Source organism: Acromyrmex echinatior, chromosome 6 (genome assembly GCF_024713525.1).
Source record: "Acromyrmex echinatior isolate Ae372 chromosome 6, ASM2471352v2, whole genome shotgun sequence".
In the NCBI taxonomy this organism is placed as follows: domain Eukaryota; kingdom Metazoa; phylum Arthropoda; class Insecta; order Hymenoptera; family Formicidae; genus Acromyrmex; species Acromyrmex echinatior.
The window spans coordinates 7,435,920-7,459,844 of NC_141857.1; the positions used below are offsets into that span (position 1 = coordinate 7,435,920).

At 30.2% G+C, this 23,925-nt stretch overlaps 1 protein-coding gene across 1 annotated transcript; it reads right to left on the reverse strand.

Moving 5' to 3' along the window:
- Positions 1-1,577: 1,577 nt before the first annotated feature.
- Positions 1,578-19,776, reverse strand: ndl (serine protease nudel; the record flags this gene model as incomplete). The annotated part of the gene is made up of 24 exons (XM_011069451.2): positions 1,578-2,210; positions 2,339-2,455; positions 3,448-3,685; positions 4,582-4,758; positions 5,455-5,620; positions 5,724-5,871; positions 5,965-6,153; positions 6,560-6,895; positions 7,721-7,907; positions 7,980-8,093; positions 8,155-8,324; positions 8,806-8,965; positions 9,074-9,331; positions 9,440-9,579; positions 9,641-9,785; positions 10,428-10,726; positions 10,865-11,359; positions 13,154-13,281; positions 14,181-14,341; positions 15,029-15,238; positions 15,879-16,505; positions 17,479-18,624; positions 18,765-18,944; positions 19,644-19,776. Coding segments are annotated over 24 exons (6,225 nt in total), but the record flags the coding sequence as incomplete, so codon positions are not given.
- Positions 19,777-23,925: the final 4,149 nt, after the last annotated feature.

Consider the following 23,925-nt stretch of genomic DNA (forward strand, 5'->3'; position numbering starts at 1 on the left):
AGAAGTTTCCGCGTGGTTGTTATTAAAGAATGCACCGATGCCGAGCAACGTATCTGCGATCGGGCGATAGCTTTTGAAGTAAAAAACGGCACGTAAAGTAAGTATACTAATTGAGAAAAATGCAAGCAGCAAAAAGTATAGATAATATAAACGTCGTCTATTTTTAGGTAATGCGATGCGATTGAAATAGTCATTACTCTAAGATGCTCAAAAACAATAACACATATTTATATTATATTGACACGCAATAGAAGAAACAAGTTATGTTTGTCTGTAATCTACATTAATCAAGAGGAATACATGGTTTTCGATTACAACATTCTTGTAACATTTATTCTAAATTGGGCGAGTTTGATTATTAATGATGCGATCTAGAACGAACTTTGATTTTTATATGTCTTAACTATGTAATATTTACATCGTTTTTGTTTATATTGATAATGATCCAACAGATATCGAAACGTTTGTTTTGTTTTTGTTTTGTTTTTATTTTGTTTGTTACCGGCAAATTAAAGTTTATGTTTTAATTAATGACATGTTTTATTTATTAACGGTTTAAAAAAATTTTTAACGATTGTTTTAGGCTCGTAGCCCTTTGTCTTTCTATTTTTTTATATTTTTCTTTTTTCTTTATATAATATATTTTTTATTTACTCAAATAAAATATAGTGTACATACGTTATTCTTTTGCAAGTAAAAAATATTTTCTTATGTATTATGTTTAGTATTAATGCGAGAGTCATTTATCAAACTATTAATTCAAGGAAGCTAAATGATAACATTAATTAGATTTTAAATGGACTTTAAACAAAGTCAGTACAACATGCAAATCTATCGGAACTCGGGACAACGGAAAACGGACAGACGAGGACGCGATTGACTCGAGCATAGAATGAAGAAGAAGAAAAGGAGAAATGGAATGTAGCGAATGAGGTCGCTGCCATTGGAGGCAAACTACTACTGCGCTCTTCTAACTCCTCCTGGCAAGTTGCTTTCGAATACCACAGAATGACGGAAAACGGTATCCATTCACATTCCCGTAATGACTAATTCGCGCTGTTTCTTACGTGACGCATATGCATGTGTTCGGAGCGGTTATGTATCGCGGTATTAAAAAATTTGATCAACGCTATCATATTTCTCGAACGTGAAAATTTCATTACTCAATTATTTGATTCTTTTATTGTATCAGATAGCAAACTTTAAGGACAATTCAATTTAAACTTTAATTTTTAATACATTAATATCGGGAATATATTTGCAGAAAGTATTATATTTTGCAAACGATATTTTTTTGTCACATTGATATACTATATATATGACAATTAAAACAATTAAATTATAAATTATAGAGACTATCTTTTTTTTGTAAATTTATTTATTGTATTATTAAAAGATACATACAACTATTACTTATTCGATTAAAAAAAATTATCTAATGTACATAATTTCTAATGTACATAATTAATTCGTTTTGTACACTGTGATTTTAGTATTAACCGCAATTAATCTCTAATGTATAAAATTTAATGAAACATAAGATAATAAAAACAAAAATACAAGTTATAGAAAATATCTTTCTTTTATATAAATTTATTCAATGTTTTATCTCAGAAGATACAAACAAAGAGTAACAAACTTATTTATTAGATTACAAAAAAATTATTTCTAATGTAATTAATTCGCTTTAGTCGTACATTATAATTTTTATACTAAGTAAATAAATTAATCTATAATGCATAAAACTTAATGATCCATCTTTCCTATATTAACTGTTAAGATAAAAAATATCTTTTACATTCGATTGTCATCAAGATGTAGAGGTGAAATTATTATATTAAATTGAACAAGATGTAGAAGTGAAATTATTTTAACATGATTGATTTAATTTGTAAGCAATACATTTATATTAATTGCTGCATTTGATAAAGAGACGATAGCAGGGTTTCTCTGGTGGGACCAGAGTTATAAGGGGTTTATCATTACGCATGGTTATCCACGTGTCCGAATTTAATCGTATCATGTAAAAATCATCGCGAGATGGAACAGCAGGCTGATTAAACGATTGATATTTGTAATCGATAATTCCATTCGTGTAACCGTTTTTTCTGCACACTTTTACTGCCTCCTCATGTGACGTAATTTCTGACGGATAACATAGAGTATGCCATACACCGTAAGAGCGTTGCATCACTTCGCCTGCAGCAGGTCTGAAAAGCAATTAAACAAATTTATTAAGTTAAGTTAGTGAACATGTTCATTGCTCCATTTCGTCAACATTTAATAACATTGTATATCATTCATATATCAATGATGTCACAGCTCAGTCAAGTCTCACCTGTCATCTGAGAGTTGTTGTACTCCTCTACAATCCATTTCGTCTTCGCCATTCGGACAGTCATTATCGCCATCGCACACGAAATCTTGCGAGATGCAAGTATGATTTTTGCTTTCTCTGCACATATAATGTACATTTGTATATATAATTACTAATTGTAATAATTTTTACAAGATTTGTCAGTTATTCAGCAACACTTTTTAAAGTGCTATCAGAGATATGAGAGACATTTTATATGGCATATATTAATATTATCAACTTTGATAGGGTTATAGATAACTAAATGTAAGTATATTTAAGTTAGAAAATTCTTCCATTATAATCTGTATGTTTAATTAAGAGAATCGAGAACGACACACAGTTTTGGCAAAAGTACAGATAGAAAATTTATAAATGAAATAAATGCATTTATTGTGTCGATTTCAATCTATATAACAATTATTTATTAATTTATTAATTATTTATTAATTTTAAGTTGGTTCCTCACAATAATTTCAAAATATTATGTTATTAGGATTTATATACTAAGTAAACTATAGTGCATAAAACTTAAACTTTTTAAAATGATCCATATTTCCTATATTAACTGTTAAGATAGAAAATATCTTTTACATTCAATTGTCATATCATGAACAAGATGTAGAAGTGAAATTGTATGAGAACTGCCAAAACATGACAATTATTGAGATCTATGTAAGAAAACAATCGCAAGTTCACAATAAAACTACATAAATAAACTACGGCCCCCGAATAAGTATATCATCGACTTGCATGACGAGAGAATATATATGAGCGATTTAATCACAATTTTAATTTAATGACTTGCCACATTAAGCTTAAATCAAATTTTACGAAAAGAGTATAAGCGCGATTTGAATTTATTGTAATAATTTGCAAATATATACATAAGTTTTAATTTATTTAATTGAATATGTAAAGTTACTGAGGATGACCTAATATGAGGTCAAAACGTTTAACATTGACGTTTATTATGTTTTATTATCAAAGCAATGTTTTTAAAAATTAATATTTTTTACATTGATATCCAGCACAGCTTATATAATGCTTCTTATAGACAATTACTTATTTATTAATATTATCAATCTTACGTATTGCATTTGAAGCTGGTAATGGTACATTGACATTCTTCTGGCGATTCGTCGGTTTTATCGAGACAATGTCGTACTCCGTCACACAATCGTTCTGGCATAGTCAATTTTAAATATTCTGCACAGCTACATATTACAGGCTCATCCACTCCGTTCGAGCAATCCACTTTTCCGTCACAAAATGCGCTCTTCGAAATACACTCACCATTTCTGCATTGTATCTCCGACTTGGCGCATTCTACACAAAAATTCATTTTAAAAACATGTGCACAAAGAAGAATAAATCAACAATTAATTAAACATTAAGCTAATAGATTTTATAAAACAAGTCTGCATGATTTTTGCTGTTTGGAGAAGGATAATAATTTCTCATAGTTTTTGATGCGTTGAATCCGTAAGTAAAAATGTTCTATCAGATTTTTGAGAAAAGTGAGATTGAAACATCTAAATACAATGCGTTACACTTCTAAAAATAGGACGCGCCAGAAGTTTGACGCTCGCTGTAAAAGATTTGATATTATTATTTTAAAGTTCAATCATTAATTTGAGTCTTTTTTGAAATATCTCGCACAGTTAGTCAGCCATGAATTTTCAAAAATAGCCAAAAATAGTCAGAAACATGTTTTTCGGGTATTTTTCTCTCATCTCATTTTTCTCAAAAATTCAAAACAGCACAAAAAACAAATCAAATTGCAAACCTGTGTAATTAATAATTCTGCTTAGAGAAAAACATAATAGCAGCAACTATATTATATAAGTAACAATTACACAAGTATAACTAATCTGTGCTTCGCGGGTTTTCTCCATGTCTTGGTCCATTCTTGATGTGCCAACGTTTCGTGGGCCTTGCAGTCCATTTCATCAGGGCGAGGAGTATCAGGCTGCTCCTCGCCCTGATGAAGTGGACTGCAAGGCCCACGAAACGTTGGCACATCAAGAATGGACCAAGACATGGAGAAAACCCGCGAAGCACAGATTAGTTATATAGAAAGCACCCATGGAAGCATCAAGAAGAATTACACAAGTAATTTATATATATGTATGTAAAATTATTACACATGCAGTTGCAATAACTATTAAAATTCAACTATGTACATTTTTTTTAATTCTATATTATTTAAAAAGATTTATTACTATTGGTCTCGTTTCTTCTTCTAATCTGTTGCACTTGTAAACACATTGCATTCTTCTCATCCGCACCATCTCGGCAATCCATCACACCGTCGCATACCTGATTCCAAGGAATGCATTGTCCAATGTTGCATCGAACTCCATCACATGCGGCTTCAGGCGTTGGTTGCGACACTTTCTCTACAGTGGAAAAATTCAATCACGTTAAATTATATCAGTCATGTTGGAAAAATTCAATCACGTTAAATTATTTCATTGTTCCAAAATACAATTAACGTAAAGTTAATTGGATGAGTAAAAATTAATGGTGTAAATGTATCTTTATATTGAGTCGGGGAAAAAGTTTTTTCGTATTTTTTAATTCAAAATTGTATGTACAATATCTTCATCAAAAATAAATGAAATTTAAATTTAAAAAAAGAGGTTTAAAGCTTGAAATCTATTTTTGAAAGGTTACTATATTTTTTGAGTTTCTGTGAGTTTGGCAATTTTTACATTTAAAAACCTACGAGCTGAAAAAGATGAAAAATTTTCTTTTCACTTTGAGGGTCTCTCACTTGTCCAAAATAAATTTACGAAAATTTTCGACTGTCTATCGTGAAAGCTTGAAGCTTTCCCTACAAAATAATTTTTTTTTTATGTTCCTATGAGTTATTCGTGAATTAAATAAAGGAGCATTCTAACTTTGATTGCTCATATAAAATGCTTCGATAAAAATCATCATATCGCAATTTAAAAAACAGATACTTAAAGCTGAAACTTTGCTTTAACGAATGATATAATTGTAACAAAAATTTTGCAACAAATGAAAAACTTTTGCAAAAAAATTTTTTTAAATACGAAAGAACTTTTTACCCAATTTAAGATTTATGTTACCTAAAGTTTGCGTGAGATAAGCATGGATGTAATCAATGCTTGTCAAGTTCCGCATGCTTCTGAAGCTGCATGGGCCGTCGTTTTCTTGAAATACAGCCACGGGATACCATCCTTTCTCGCTGCGACAAAATACCGTACCGTTCCAATTCGAAGAAGTTCCATTAGTCTAAATACATACAAAAGATAAAATCGAAATTTGATTGCATATTTTGCATTGTTAGTTCATGAGTGAAAATAATCGTAGTTCAATTGTTATTATGAAGCTTTACCGAACATTTAGTGCCTAAAGCTTCGACGAAACAACGATAGCACTTGTCGCAATTTTGGAGGATTGGTTGAAGAAAGATCGATTGTGTCACGTATTCGTTGTCTGTACCGATTGCTACACATAAATCGCTTTTTGCCGGTGGATATATTCTGCGAAAATTTAACAAATAGTTATAAAAGAAAGAAAGAAGATAAAAGAAAACAATATTTATATGATAACCGATGAATAACCAATATACACACTTTTTTTCTAAAAACAGCGGTTGCACGTAACGTGTAAAATTTACTGCAGTTTTTAAGTGAAGCAACGAGACATTTGTTCTTTCCACATCTCTGATTTCGTCAACGATCGATATCTGTTGATGAGGTCCGTCCACGTAGAGAAACGAGTGGCTTTGGCCAAGCAGAGCTGTCGTATAATTCACTGATAATCTACAATTTTTATTTTTCATTATTACATCTCTTCGCTGATATTTATCAAGAGAATCTGATGAAAAATAATTCTAATGAAGAACGATTAGATTGTATATAATCTGCGCTTGACAACTGCATGGAAAGAATAATTTTACTAAAGTATTTAAAAATAGATGAACACAGAGTATAAATAATTTTAGATATCAAAATAATTACGTAAAGGACTCAAGCATGCGATGAACAATGCTGCAAGAAGGTATTCTAGCAATCAGTATGAATAATTGTTAAATATGAATGATTCAAAGTTATTTTTAGATTTCTATTTAGTTAAATTTTTATATTTCGAGCACACAAAACTGTTCTTCTTTCCATGTGCATTTTTGAGATAAGAAAATATTTGGAATAAAACAGGACTCACACTTACCTGATAATTTCCGTGCAGCTCGAACTAGACAAAAGCCAGTTTGGTTCCAGAAGTAAGGCTGAGCAGTGATAACGGCCGTCGACGAATATGGCTGCCAGCCACGGCCACAGGTAGGTATGATTTCCAGTTCTCGGATCGATGACCACATGCGAGTCGGCACTGCTGCTTAAAACCGGTCTACAGCGAAACCGTAACGTCGTACACGTCTCGCCTCCCTTACTCTCCGCAACATGCTGTGGTAAAGGTTTATCACCTGTCGTATTGTCCCACTTCCGCGAGAATTTTGTTTCTAATATCGTTTTGTTCACAACGGCCTTATCCAATGATTGCAAACCCCTGCATACAATTCATGTCTTTCACAATTATTATTTTTTTATTATATACTATCGAGAATAGTAATAATTAACGTATTTGGAAAATTGTACATGAACAAATAAATTGATCATTTTAGAAACTTTATAAGTAAATTTTTGTTCAAACTTAAGATATTAGGGGATTTAGAAAAACTGATACATAGTTGTCTTAAAAAAATCACATTAATTAAGCATTTTTTTCCAACACATTGGATCTCTGGATTTGTTATTCACATGAGAAACAGAGTCGTAATTTATGATTTCCGTTTTCCTTACATTATGTCTTTGTAAAAATATATTCAACAATTAATTATTTCAGCAATTTAACATACTGGAATTCAATGTTACGAATGTGTTTTTTTTTTTAATGAATTGTGTTATTTTTTAATAATAAGTTAAATATCTTTTATAGACTGCAACCCGTTATTTTATAAAATCCTTAAAGGTCTATTCTCATTACATTAATATTAGAATTTCTTAATTAAGAAATTATGTTATATGTACAAAACTTTTCTCATTTTTGTTTTCAGAAACAAAACATAAGTTATTATTTTAAAAATTAGTTTTTTTTTAAAATAAGTTTTAAAAGTGATATGTTTCATTCACTTAACATACGAGATAATAAGATATTTTTTACATATTTTTAATTATTTTTAGTATGACAGTTGTAAAAACTAAAACGTTTCTTTCATTTTTCCAAAAGTTAGATTTTTTAAATAGGGCTCCTTTTAAATAGCTTCCTTAAACAACTAATTTAAATATTAGACTTTTATTGAATGGCTGAACATTTATTGAAAATCAAACGTACGTGAATCCGAGATATTTGCATAAGTTTTCTCCTATTATCGACGTTTTTGTGCTATTCTCCAACATATCTGCCTGAAGACATTCTACATGCCATGTTCCGTTGTAATATCTACTAAGCAAACCTTCTGTGTTTAAAATGGACCAATTATCACTATCTACGTTAACGTATTCCCCGTTTGTCAATGCAACTGAAAAAGAATATTGCTATCGATTTCACTTGATATTTTCTTAAGCAAACATTATACAAAACACAAACTTACTACAGTCAAGCTCGTCCTCGTTTAGAGAGCAATCGAAATTTCCATCACACCTTTTCGTTATCGAAATGCAATCCCCACTCCTACTGCAATAAAACTCGTTATTCTTGCATATACCTGAAAGGATCGTTTTGTTAGATAGGTGAAATCAACGGCGAAATTATGTATAATTGAATACCACAATCTTTTTCGTCCGTTTCATCGTCGCAATCCAGATGTCCGTCGCAAATCGCTGTGGGTTGAAAATTCAACAGATAATCTCTACATGTACAGTCCTTTTCATCAGTTCCGTCCTCGCAGTCTAAGTGTTTATCGCACCTTTTATTGATTTTTATAGTTTGGATTAAACTGAAAATGAGATAACATTGATTCAAAAGTCTGAATTTTAATTAATTCTAATGTCAAATAATTCAATTTTCCTTTTTGTTGTATGCAAATATACTTTTTTAAAATATATTTAGTATTCATTTATTTTTATACAAGTTATGCTTTGATTCTTTAAAATTAATTAAATACTTTAATTAAGTCTTAATTAACTCGCCTTTCGGAGTCGACGACGAATTTATTGGACCTACTTAATTATAAATCTCTTTATCAAAAATGTTAAATAATTAATTAAATTTTCTTTTTGTAATATATGCAAATTTAGATTATTGTTATTAAAATATATACTTACAATTAGTTTTTATTAATTTTTATACAAATTATGTCATTTTGATCCCTTGAAATTAATTAATGGTTTTTAATTAACATAAATTAAATGAGTCGTACAAATCCAGTGTCAACTTCGGAGGATTAGTACTGAAAATTATAATATTTCGTAACTCACTTTGTGCAGGTAAATGTTGATCTAACGTTCGACATCGTTATTTCAGGCGTAGTCTCGTAGATATCTACGATATTTGAATTTTCGTTATTGTAAGTCTGCGTTTCTGTCTGATAGAAGAAATAGGAAGAAGTAGAAATAGGAGTTGCTTCTGTGTTTACTTCTGTAACATAAAAATCGATTAAATTCTGGTATAATATAAAATTAATTTTTTATTATTTTATTAAGAATCCGAGACTTGATTATCATAAAAGAAATTAGCATGATTTACCATTTTTTTCTGTGGTATCACTGGATACTTCCTTAGCTTGTGATTTTATGAAAGTTGGAAAGTTGTCATTGGAATTCCCGTATCTCGCATAATTTGCTTTCAGAATTTGGCATTCGATTTCGTCTTCTGCGTCTAGACAATTTACAATTCCATCGCAATGATTCTTTATTGGCAAACACTTTTTTATGCTCGAATGACAGCTAAATCCTATACACGAATCTAAGGGTTTATTTTCATAAAGAGATGCCATTTGATTATCTACAAAATAAAATATTTTATTAAAATTAAATAGTGAACACAAGCTCATATATAGAGAAGGCATTTTCTATTATAACATATTCGTATTTTTCGTTAAGTAAGACTTACCTAAGATTTTAAACGTTTGCAGAATCCAATCTACGTAATAACTCACTTTCATGTAAACACCGGGCTCATCAGGACGTCCGCATCCGTCACCATGACTGATTAGACCCGCCGCATACCATTGTGATTCTAAATTTAAATTTCTGCAAAAAAAATTTTTGTAATTGTAAAAATATTCAATGCTTCGTTTTCATTAATTATTACCTGCACATTAAGGGACCACCACTATCGCCCTGACAAGCATCATGGCCACCCGCAGGATATCCTGCGCAGATTGTAGCGTTATTCTGATCAGCCGAATGCTTACACGATGATAAAATCGGCACTTCTACTTCTCGCAAATGATCCGCTAAAACGAAATTTTATTTTTAATTAAAGAAGGAGCAAATTACATTTTGTTTTTGAACGGTTTCCCACAAAAGTCAAATAAGTTCATTTTTTTTTAAATCTGAGTTATGCCAAATTGTTCTCTATCAATAGCGTTACATCGTGAACAGCCTTTCGGCAAAAATGAAACAGAAAACAGGAAATATGTTCGGAGAAAAATTATCATATTTATATCCTCTCTCTCTCTCTCTCTCTCTCTCTCAATGGATTGAAAATAAAAAATAATAATAACCATCTCAAAATAACTTGTAAAGAGTAAATACATTATTATTGTTATATAGATCCTAGAACTTTCTAATCTCTCCGTTAGAGTGTTACGAGGATGAGTTTAAAGTAAATATTTAGTTTGTTATTTCTCTCTCACAAATTGATTAAATATAATGAAATGAAATAAAAAGCAAATGTAACAGAAGTTTTGAGTAAAATACATATACCTATGTATTTTTTTAGACATTTGTGTTATATATATATATATATATTAATTACTAATGCATGAAAATAAATAAATAAATGTTTAAAAATAGATTTTTTATGAACCCTCGACTTTTTCAAAAAGATTTGAAAATAAAGTTTATTTATCATTATTTATAAAAATTGAGCTTACGATCTGGTCCATTTTCTCTCATAGATCCCCATCCAATAGCAATACATATGGATTGCGGCGATGGGCTTGCTTTCCATTCAGCACCCGCGGTATTTAACGTTGGCAAGCAAACCTGGCGAACCCATCGATTGAAAAGAAGAGATTCGTCCAACATGATTACTGCAATATCGTTCTGCATTTCTTCTTTTACATAATTTGGATGAACCATTACGTATTTCACTTTTCTCCACTGTGCCATTGGTGAAAATGATAACCGTCTGAGTATACCGGCTTGTATTTCGTAATAATGCCCTTCATATCTAAAAATTATTAGTAGATACATCTTAAATCGATAAGAAAAATATTTGCGTTTAATAAGTACTATCATTCAGCGTCATCTGTATCTGCAATATATTTATTGTATGTCTAAGAAAACTAGTCTTTGAAAACGCTCATACCGATCCATACAATGGCCTGCGGTGAGTATATAAACTTCACTTAAGATGACACCACCGCAATGGAAAAAACCGTCTTTATAAATAGCGACCAGGAAAGGCCAAGCTCTAGGTTGACTTGTTCGGCCGCCGACTACTCGCAATTGCGATCCGACGAAGGTATCATTGATCTGCTTTTGCATTTTCTTCTCGGACATGAACTGATTTGGCTTCAGAAGCCTCAGTGTCTCCTGGTACAGCTTATTAAATTCCGCATTTTTTAAGGGGGATTGTTCCTCCATGTATCTTCTAGACATGTAATTATTCTTTGTCGTGTTGAAAGCGGGAGACAAGTTTTGACGTGGGAAGACTTTGGTGCCGCAAGGTAACGGCGGACATTTGACAAATACTGCTGTGCCCGGGCATAATGTCATCTTTATATCATTATTGTCGGATTCTATCACGTAAAGATTTTGAAAGATCTCAGACATACGAACAGTTTGTATTTCTGGCATTGTTCTGTAAAGATGCATCAATTTATTAATAAATTGCAAATATATAATATTTTTAACACAGAGATTTGATTAATTTTATTAGTAAGTATTTGTATTTTTAAAAATATAATTAATGCTTCGTTAGAATCAGTCAGATAGAATCCGTTGGAAATACAATACATTACCGATAGCGTTTTCTACAAAATAAAATTTGGAATTTTAAAACATTATGAAATTTATATTTAGGTATTAATTACATTTTGTCAAACTGTTGCTGACAAAAATTGACAACAACTTCAAAATGTGGATGACAATGTAAGGGCCTCAGAACAAAGCTGACCGTAATCGTAAATGTGAGCCGTATACATATGTAGTTGTAGATCAACGCACAATGGTTTGGCGTACTATTACATGTCGATACGATATATATAGTTACTGATTACGATTCACGTTTTACGACATTATGATTCAGTTTCAACTATTTATGTATTGAAACCCTTTAGTTTCGATTTCGAGGTGATAAAGATCAAAAGAATATCGGCGATAAGTGTCGATATAGGTATACGAAAAAAATAATCGACCGGCAAATGTTTTCATCAATATTATAAACAACAAAAATATATAAAGAGATAAATGTGGGTGATAAATTTCAGTAATTATCATTTTTACTAAATTTATATCCGACATGTTTGACGATGTATCTGATAGAATCTATCAGATACATTGTCAAACATGTCGGATATAAATTTAATAAAAATGATAATTACTGAAATTTATCACCCACATTTATCTCTTTATATATTTTTGTTGTTTATAATATTGATGAAAATTTCTTGACTTGGATGAAGTTTAATAGAGGAAAGCTCCTTATTATGAGATAGCGGCGTTTCTGTTAAACTAATAAACGTTATCTATGAATTCCACCATGAATTTATTGCTCTTGGATTGAAAACTATTTAGTAAAAAATTCATTATTACATCATGCCTGTAATCATTGTAAAACAAGATTTTAGAATTTGAATGTCTTCAAGTTTCATTAAGATGAGCATTTAAATCTTGTTTATTATTTAATTAAAAAATTAATATTTGACAATAAATTCTTTATGTAGTAATAAAGTAAGATCGTACTAATAGAAAAATGCGGGATATGTTAAATTGTTTAATTACAAAAATTAGATTTGATGATTAAAAAACTATAAGGCGTGGAAATCATAATATGAGATATCCAGGGTATTCCTAATATGAAATAACCCATGCTCCTGTTATAATGAAAATCGTTGCTAAAGTATAAATGTTATTGTACAATAATAAAAAAGACAACCGGAATAAACGTCGAGTGCCTATATCTGCGATATCGATTTCAACTATTTGAAAACGAGTTCTGGGTATAATTTATCACATGCTCATTTTTCGCACACGGCTATGTTTGTTTGTACTTTAGAAACATTAAATAAAGTTTTTTTTTTAATGCAATACTGATATACTTTGCATTTTTTACTATCTCGATTTCTCGAGGCATCTCATATTAGGAGCACAATTTTTTGACTTTGCAATTTGCTCACTTTTTGCATTCCTTTAATTTTCAAAAAAAAAATAGAATTTGAATTAAATTTTATGTAATCTTAAAGCTTATTAAATTCCCTTCCAAATGACCTATTATTTTTTTAAATTCTGCCTATAGACTATTCTTCTAGCATTTACCCGAAATGAACTCGGTATCTCATAATAGGGGCCTTTCCTCTATGTGCATAAATATATTATAAATGCGTATAATTAACAATTAAATTAAAAATTTAAATTTCGTTTATCGATGACATACGTTAGCGGCAAACCAATTTCCGATTCGCAAGCATCCACCGCCCAAGATAATGTCTCTGAGCAAACGGGATACCATTGCCCTCGTACATTCTTATGTAAATATCCTTGAGTATAACCAACTGCAAAGATCTATAATCGAAATAATATATACATATAGAGAGATGATTGGAAAATATTTATCATAATTTACTATATTACATGAGTCGGCTGAAAAGTAATGTATAGTCGCACATAATTCGTCAACGAAAAGAGGTATTCAAATGAAACAAAAAAGGCACTTTATATTGATTACAAGAACGTATCATTACATTTCAACTTGTAGTTATGACTTACAACTATATATTTTTCTAACAGTGAACCAGTTTTCTCATTTGGTCGATGAAAGAATTCTGATGGTCTTTTCTTATTTCACTGTAACCTTCAGTTCATCCGAAAAATGAATCCTAATGACATTCATCGTCGTTTACAAGCCGCTTAATGATGAAACTGTTGATTGAAACGAATAAGTGTGCAATAAAATTTCGTCCATCAGGAGTTGGCAGATTTGGCGCCTTGCGGTTTTTCCATCTTTCCAAATATAAAGAGGTATTTTAAGAATATTTATTTTACTACGGATAATGAAGGACGCAGTGAAGTCGTGGATCGAGGAAAGATCGCCGGAATTCTTTATTAACCGAATGAAAAAACTGATTCACCGTTGAGAAGAATATAATTGTAGATAATGATTACGTTAAAAATAAAGGTACGTTCTTGTAGTAAAAAAAATGCACTTTTATGCCTTTTTCTTTCGAATATTTCTTTTCCTTTACAAATTATGTGCGACTAAGCGTTACTTTCCAGTTGATCCGCGTATTAGATTTTAAATCATTTAGGCCCAGTTACTTTGACTTTAAGCGAGACTTAAAATTCTCTCTATCTCGTTTTAAAGCCGAAAAAGAGACAAAGACAAAGAGGGTTTTATGCCTTGCTTAAAATCAAAGTAACGTTGGTGCAATCAGGCCTTAGTAAATGTATAACATCGCACATACATCATTTGAACCCATATGTTCTAGAAGCATATTGCAGTCGAGCTCGTCCTTTCCGTTAGGACAGTGTTTTATCCCATCGCAACGTTGCGAAAGTAATACGCAATTATTGCTATTATACCGCTTGTCCCAGTCGTCGCAATTGAAAGATTCCATTGGGCAACCTAAAAATTTAAACATTCAAATTAAAAAATGCGTATATTTTAAATCCTTTTTCTACATTCACATGTAAGATTATATAAGTTTAAAGGATAAATATATCATAAATTCATATTTCAAGCGATGGGATTATGTTTTATATAAATCGCTTGCATGAAGAAGTTTCGTAGATAAAGTAGCTTCTAAGTTTAATTAGTATTTAGCGTCATCTGGTGGACAACTGCAGTAATATAAAAGAAGGTGTTATATTTATGATAAATTATTATTTCTTCAACAATACGGCTGAATATAATTGTCTACCGATTCTCAATTAGTTTTTTTTCAAGGCAATCGCAATGCTCAGTTGGTCACTTAGGTTTCTGTGTCACATATATCGCTTTAATATTTATTTGGCTAAAAAATAAATTAAGTTATAACTGTAAAAAAATAACAGTATTAACAAGCCCATTAAAATTTGAATAGATTAATTATTTTTGGCAAAAATACAGTCTTTCATATATTGTATACATATGCATATGTATATAAACGTATTGTGCCAAAAAATATTGAAAAAATTCTTATCACATATAAAATGCAACAGAACATATAAGCAAAATCGAATTCTATTTCATTTATTTAAAATGTATATATATTTATACATGTACATATATATATATATGTGTGTGTGTATATAACGAAATATCTATTTTTACCAAAACAACCGAGCTCATCCTCTCCATGTGGACAATCGAAATAACCGTCGCAGAGTCGATTTCGTGATATTCGATCTCTGCAGGAGCATCTCGTTTCGTCGCTAGCATCGGCGCAATCGACACGGCCGTCGCACCATTTTATCCTTGGGATGCAATATTGATTATCACACTGATGATAATTTATAGGACATTTGTTGAGCGTATGGTATTCTAAAATAATTATCATGCCGTTAAAATTACCGCTCTAATTGATTTTAAAAAATTTCAATTTTCAGTTTCAGGTTTCAGAATATCGTAAAAAGAAAAATAGATATCGCTCCCTTACTTCAAAAGTGATACAACAAAATCGATACGATTAAAAAATTAATTGTTTCCCAGAAAACAGAAACATTATTTTCAACTTGACAGAAAATTATAATAATGAAATAATATCGGCAAAAAAAAATATTTTAACATAATCAAATGTCATAATTATTTTTAAAAATCACTTTTTTTTAAATTTTTGATAATTTTTTTAAACATTTTTTTAGAGGCTTTAATTTTTTGAGAGTCTTTAACATTCGTTGTGACCAATTTTATAATTTTTTATGAAGTTAAGTTAATATATTTTTAATTATAAATAAGGTGATGTTTATTTATTTATGGTAGTACTCGTCGTACATCTATACGAAAATCACGTTTTTTTTTTAATTGTGTCACTTTTGATGCAAGAAAGCGATATATATAATAATTAAAATAATTAAGATAGATAAGATGAAATAAATATGTTATGTAAAGAAGAGGAACGATACAGAGATGAGATAAAAAAATTGAAAAAATTCTCGCAGGAAATCTGCAAAACTTCGCTTACGTGGATTATGCTGTGTGATAACACCGACTTTATGAGGTAATTTTTGTGATTCTTTTGGAAGATCTTTAACTTCGCCGACAGAGCGGTCAGATTGCGAAGTGTCAGATATCGGTGGAAAGTGAACGGTCGATAGTGACATATAACCGCAGAAATATGGCATGTTTGCAATTGGTTGCTGGGACATTGCGGTTGATTGCTGATTCAACGAGAAAATTGGTGCGTTTGGCATGGCAGGTCCCGTAGGTCCGATGGCTTGAGCAATCGATTGAGGTAGACTGTCGGCGTAGTTCAATCTTGACATAGGCGTATTCGCTTGTATCTGCATATAATTCGGCGAAAAACCTTGATGAAGCGGGTTTTGAAAAGGAAATCCGCGATGTTGCGTTGAAGAGGGACTTGAGTAAAATGCTGATTCTGGAGATAATGGCATGTTGGAAAATTGTCCAGGATAGCCAAAGAAACAGATTGGATGTGGCATTGTCCACGTTGTGGGGGTCAGTTGTAACTGCTGAAAGGATTTCGTGGTCTTCACGGCTACTGGCATAGGTTTGCCATTGTCTTTTATTTGGAAATGATCGGCCGGCATGAAATGCTTGTTATCACGATGATTTTCTTTCAATCTTGATCCTGCAAGTGTATCTTTCTTAAAAATTTCAGTTATTATTTTCAACAAATCGTAAACATTTTACAGAGGACAGAAATACATAGTAAAAAATATATTTTTTATACTTGTATTAAAATCGGTTCTTGTTAAAATTTTTGTATTAAATTTTTAACATACTTAAGTGTTAATTTAACATAATGTAATTTTGTTATTTTATGATAATTTAATGTTTATATTATATTTATATTTTTAATGATAACATAACACAATTTAAGAATAAATGGCAAAATATAAATAATGTAGTTTTAAAATAAATTTTAAGATAAATAAATGAAAAATGAATATATGTATATGTTAATTTTATGGAAGAAATATGTTTCTTCAATTTATTTTTAAATTGCAATCAAAGTGTCACATTTTTTGTATTAATTTTTACGAAATGTTACATTGTAACATCTATAACACATGCATTCATTTTGTGTTAAATTAATGAAAAAAATTTGGACTGTTTGAGTTATAATGCGTTAATTTAATACAATTTTTCAACTGTGTACTGCAAGAATAATAACAGTCTGGAAAAGAGAGAGAGTTTAGTATGTACCTGCCTCTGATTTATAAGTTAAAAACACTTCCTCGATACGATTTAATTTAAAATCATATTGAGCGTTTTATGTTATGTATGAATGTTATGTATTATGAATATTCCGAGACTTGGAACTTATACGACTCTAGTGATTACGTAAACTTAACTACTTATTTGTTTCTGCATTCTAAATATTTTTTGATAAACTTAAAAAATATAGAATATTGGAAGTGTAGAATAAAAAGGAATTAGCAGAAAAAATAAGGAGAAAGTATATATATATAATATATATATCTTAAAGAAGCACATTCATAGCATAAATATTGATGTTTGTAAATAGCAAGCGACTCTCTCTCGCGATTAATTATTTCATTATATACTCTTTCCAATATGTATTCTTCCCGATTGCATACCGTTCGTTGCTGTAGTCGATCGATTTTCCGGGTGTCCCTCGAACGAAGGATGCGCTGAAGGATGCACCGTATTACCATTGATTCCAGTCACGTCGTATACCACTGGCACACTGGTCACGTTTTCAGTAATCTGCTTCGTAAGATCAATGATGGTCCGTATTCTTGTTTCGGTTGTTCCTATCGAATCAGCTGCAATCGTGGTTTTCATGGATTTTCCATCATCTTTTGTAACAGTGTCATGATGCATTCTTGTGCTCGATTCCATCAAGAACAACGGCTTTACACTCGTGACACCTTCGTTTGCGGTTATTATACTTTGTTGTTGATCATTTTTCGATACTGCAGAAATGCCTTCATTGTTTTGGCTTTTCATCACAGGCGAGTTATTTACGACTGAATTCCTGTCGGACCATTTAACGTTGACGTCTGAATTGTTACTGTCAGTGTCGTTTACATATATCCGTTGGCTTCCATTAGAATTTGTGTAATTAATTGATACAGTACTGGTTTCCGATATGACGTCTTTCAATGACTGATTCGTGGCATTTTGTAATGGATCATCGATAACTGAGTCCGTTTCCAGCAGTTGGATATCTGCCGCTTTTATCTGATTAACTTCCGGCAGCTTTGAGCCATTTTCAGCCTCTCTGTCATCCAGTAACTTGATGGTAGTGCTAAAATCGCTCGAACGATTTTGCTCGGTATAATCATGCGGGAAATATCGATCTTTCAATCGTGACGTATAATTTTCATTCGCGATGCTTATTTGTTTACACTCAAGACACTTTAAAATATCTCTAGGCAATGATTTTTCGTCGTTTGTCGCTGAAAACTTATTATTGAGATTCACCAGATAGTCTTGCACCGTGTGCAACAACACCTTACAATATTGATCGTTCAGAGCGCAATCTCTTCTTTTGCGAGATACCTCCCGCTTGAAACGCGTGTCAGCGTCTCTTCCATTTATCGTTAGAAATGTGTCGTCTTTTACAACTTGTGTTATCTGGCTCGTAAGCTCCGTCTGATCGCTAAAAGATGGATCTCCATCTATCACTTTTCCAACCCGGGACTTCAATAATGATCTTCTGCTGAGAGGAAAGCCTAGTCTGATCACTCGTTCCACACGTATTTCCGGTTGAATGCGAACTGAAAGAATCATGGTAGAAGAAACGATTCTTCGAAGACATCGGCTGGAAATTGGCGATTGCAAGAACGAACTAGAGTAAAATTTTCAAGAAAAACAGTATGTACTTCTACAAACACACGTAATATTTATTAATTTTTACCTGAAGTATTATGAGCGTCATGTCCTGACATTATAGAAAACATAAAGTTGATAATTGTTATAAAAAGTACAATCAATAAGATTGAAATCGCTCCAATCAGAAGAATATGTTTGTGTCGTGCATAAAAATTCGAATGGCTACGCCCGCTTGACTTCGTCATGCATTTGTTAGAAGTTACGCCTAAAATCGTGATCAATATTAATCTTAAATGTTGAAAATACATATATATTACAATAAAGCAATATTCACAATATAGATCTGTTCGCGTTGCCCGAAATTTTTTCTTAAAATAAGATGAGTATAATGTATTCGGATGTTAAAAAGAGAAAAAGTGATAATTTTAAACGCAAAAAGTGCAAGCAATTTGAACAGATCTATTGGCATTCTTGAAGGACTTATCCAACTTTAATACAAGATGAATGCTTTAATCTTTAGATTTATAAATTCACCAACTCTACGATAGATCTCTGCATTTCATTACTCATAACTTTTGATCTTATAATTGTATAAAAAAATATTTCAAGTGAATTAAGTTCCTTGGTTTTTACGTAATCCAATTTCTTTCTTCGATAGAATTTGAAATTTCAAAGTTGCTCCTCTACTATCCTCTTGAAATAGAACTCCAAAAAATCATTTGTAACACACTTAAAAGAACTTTTTCTAATAACAAATCATCATTATTCATCGTATTTAGAAATCACTGGATATAAAAGTATCTCTAAATATTAGTCTGTAACACTTTATTTGAGTTATCCTATGATTTTTAATTTATTATGCTTAATATAAAATGCTCTTCAAGATTTTCAATAAAGAACTAAATAATATGTAACTGCAGGATATGTGTTTCTCAAATATCAATTGTCAAGTAATAAAACTTACCTGTATTTCGAATTCTCGAATCCGTCAACACAACGCAACATGGTGAATCAATTGGAACATCGACCAATTGCAAAGGTAGGCTTTTATTTTTATCGATGTGCAGTTTATTCGATTTATCCAAAAGACGCACTAATTACGCAAAAGAAAATTAACAAAATAACATTAAATAACATTACTTTAAATCCGAAGCGCCACTACGGTCTAAGTATTAAGATGTTGAACTAATATATATATATTTTTCAAACGAATGAATTAATTTCAGAAATGATAATTACGTGTCGATATGGTTGTCGACATTAACGCAATTGATCTGAAATGTTAATAATTCCCCCAAAATTCAAAATAATATTAATTTAAATATAAGTCTTAATTAAATTATACAAAATTCTTGAATATAGCTATGTTTTCAACTTACTTTTGATTAACTTTTAAATTTTTTTATAACGATCGTGCCGTTTTGTATAAAATTCCTAACTTTACTGATCTTCACACGAGATTACACCGGTAACGACTAAACTCTGGATTTGATAGGCAGAGTTCTTCACCACGGTGCGACAGAGAAAAATTGCTGACAGCTTATATCGTCTCCTATTACTTTCATGTGAATGAACCCTTTTACACGCATTTACATTTCGACAAGTGTCTCTGTCGCTGAGCTCGCAAAAATCTGTGAATGCAATTCTTGGTTTCCATCGCAAAACTAAAATGTTGATTTTAGCGCGCAAGCATAAAGATAAGAATTAATTGATCTTTATTGTACAGATCTGAAAACTTGATAAAGTTTTTGCATATATCTCATATGTTCAAAGAATACAACGCTCACGATTAATGACTCTCATTGAAAACTCCAAATCTTAATAAGAAACTATTATTCTTCATTGTGAAAAGTTTCGTAACTTGTAAACTTATTTCTATCTAGCGGAAAAATAGAATAAAATGCCAAATGATATTTTTTATTGAACGAAAAGTTAACTTAAACAAAGCTTACTATAAATTTTTGTATTTTCATAGAAGAAGGTTTATTGTATTATAGAATATTTTAAATTTATTATATATAACATATTTGCAACTATTATAAATACTACAAATTGATATTTTTACAAAATTCATCAAGTTTTTTAAATCGTACCATTACAAAATAAAATTGATAATTAACAATAATAAAACTAATAATCGATATAAATGTCAAGTGCAAAAATATATTTTTTTGTTTTTTTCATTATTGTTATTTAACAATTATAAAAATGTACTTAAAAAAATATACTTGATTCTTTTGAATAAATGATTAAAATTAGGCATTAGTTAATAATTAAGTATTATTTAATGATTTCTTTTATTAATCTTACATTTTTAATTATTTTCAATTATAAATTCAATACTTCCAAAGGAAATAACGATTTTAAAGACCTATAGGTAAGATAGGTAAGAAGCGACCGATCGCCTAAAGTCTAAATCGTTTTGCAGATGTTACGAGAAGTCTTATAATAAATTAATTTGTTATTAGTGAAAGATTGAACGTGTAATGATAAGTGTCCAAAGCCTCAAGCTACAATTTTCAATGTTCATTTGCGTACAAAACGGTATCAAATAAAAAATATAATAAAAAATAGATTAAGTAATACGCATTCTCTTTTACCACTTCTCGAGATGAGAATAAGATATCTCTTTATAAGTAGAACAGATCATAAAAAATTAAATTTGTTTGTAGTAGTGTACATAACAACGCAAACATTAATGCTGCAACTAAAGGAAAATGTTTTGAAATATACTGAGATAAGTTATATAATGAGATAAGTTTTATACAGGTCATTACCTGTATTGCGTTACAAATTAGCTACACATTGCTTATTGTAAAATAGTAATAACTCATATTAACATAATATTATTTAAATAAGTCATGTTTAAATATCTTCACAGTTTCTACAATACTCGGATTGTATAATTCTGTAATGTAAACGCTAAACTATTTTACAAAAATAATGATTAATATATTAGCACTAAGGAGAAATTAGTATTTTTGAAATACGGAAAGTAAGAAAGGAAACAATTACAATGACTGGCTGAAATTTGAGTTGATTCATGTAAAAATAAGAAAGCCGGTAGAAATAACGCCGTTTATAAATTGGCATCATTCAGAAATAAAAATAGTGTTTTTAGTGTAACGCGATATTTCGCATTATTGGATTGAGATTATCGCGTATACGCATCAACATACAATGTGCAAAGCTATCATATATTCGAAACATTAAAAAGTCATAGCATTACATTTCTGTTGCGACAAAAAAGAAACATGATACTTCCTGAAATTTGCGTAAGAGAAAAGGTCAAAAAAGTTTTCTTAATATTAGATATATATCGTTAAATGACATTCTTTCTCATCCTCATATTAATTCTAGTTTCTGTATTTAAGTACTTTATTTTATTTTATTATATATATATGTTTGTGTGTGTGTGTGTGTGTGTGTGTGTGTATAGAGTAATCAAAAATTTTTTTGACGACAAAGTTTTATAAGTATTTTTATCAAATCATTAATAATGTATTAAAAAAAAAAATAAACTCTAGAGTATTAGTTAGAGTATTAGTTATATGTTATTAAATACCAAAAACAATAGAAGAGAATGTGGTATTATGGCCAGTGTATATATTGTGGCCTCCCTTAATATCTCCGCTATTATATAACAAATCCTAATTAAATGATTACTTATAGAATTATTTGTTCAGTAGCTCACTGTTACACCATGACTCTAATATAATCAATACTCAATAGTCAGCATTTATTATAACACATTTTTACTTTCAAGTATTTCAAAACATTTCTGAGATACATTTTAGTATTTAATTACATCTATTTCCTCATTTTTTTTAAACTTGAACTATTATCACATGAATATATATATATATATATATATATATATATATATATATTTTCGAGTTATTTGCTATTTAACATTTTATTTGACTACATATCTTTTGAGTTATGCAAATTTAAACAATAGCATGGCATTTTGCTAATATGGCCCTCTATGAATATTGATTACTCTTCATCTCTTTTTTAAGATTTTCATATCAATAATTATTTGATAATCGATTGTAGCTCTACTGTTAATCTAGTTTATATTTCGTATACTATTTTTAATACTGAGATTTTTAGTGCTGAGCAGTTTACATGTAAAAGTTATGTGGATATGTAATACATTCATTTGCATAGATTTTAAAATGTTTTACTTTTTTGTTAATTTTGTTGTAAACCAAATACTGTTTTTTAAACAAAACTATTATTTTAAAGAGTAATGATGTGATAAACAAATAAAACTTCGTAACCAAACTTTTTTGTCACCCTGTACATACCATTCTTAGAAATTTATTTCATATGAAACAATGAATATTTCATATAAAATAATGAATTAAATATTTTATACTGAAAAAGAAGGTGCGAGGTTTTTTTCTTATAAAAATTTAATACTAGTACTAAATTATAGTACTAAATACTTTAATACTAGTACTGTCTAATTAATCATTTATTTTGAATATTAAAAGTATTACTAACGTATTTTTAATACTGAAAGTAAGTGATTAATTGGTCAGTATTACACTTTTATAAGGGTTTTATGAATATCTTTTGATCTTATAGATCTTATGAGATCGAATAAAAATGACTTTTTACTTTGCGCAATTTACGAGCACATTATTACATTTCTTTAGTACATTCTATTCTCCAAGAATTATCTATAAGTTGTTAATTGATTTGTTAATTGATTTATCTACAAAGTTAAATTACAAACGAAAAAAAGAACGAATGTCCGTTTCAAATTAATAGATATGATATGTTTCCGATACAAAACGACCAACTAAAATTATTTTTATTATTACGACTGTTTAATCATCAGCATAAGACAGTCGATAATTCACTTACACATTTGCATGCTGTCGATGTATCAGGCCAGCACTTTATTACTGGCTGAAATTACTTGAGCTATTGTAGAGACGATAATTGCACAATCCACTACATTTTACTTTCTCCTGTGAGTACCCGGAGTCGCCACCGATCGATGAAAGTGACAGTCTGCGTTCTGACGTTACACCGAAGTACACGATTGTTGCGACAATTTCATTTATCCGATTGTGACTGCGAATAATTTGTGACCGTGATTTGATCGCATAATGAAATATAATATAAGTAAAGATATAAATCTTTAATAAAAGAATTACCTTTGAGACTTATCTGTGTTACAAATGATACATTGTCTTTCGTGGAAATCGGAACAATTTGAATATTACATC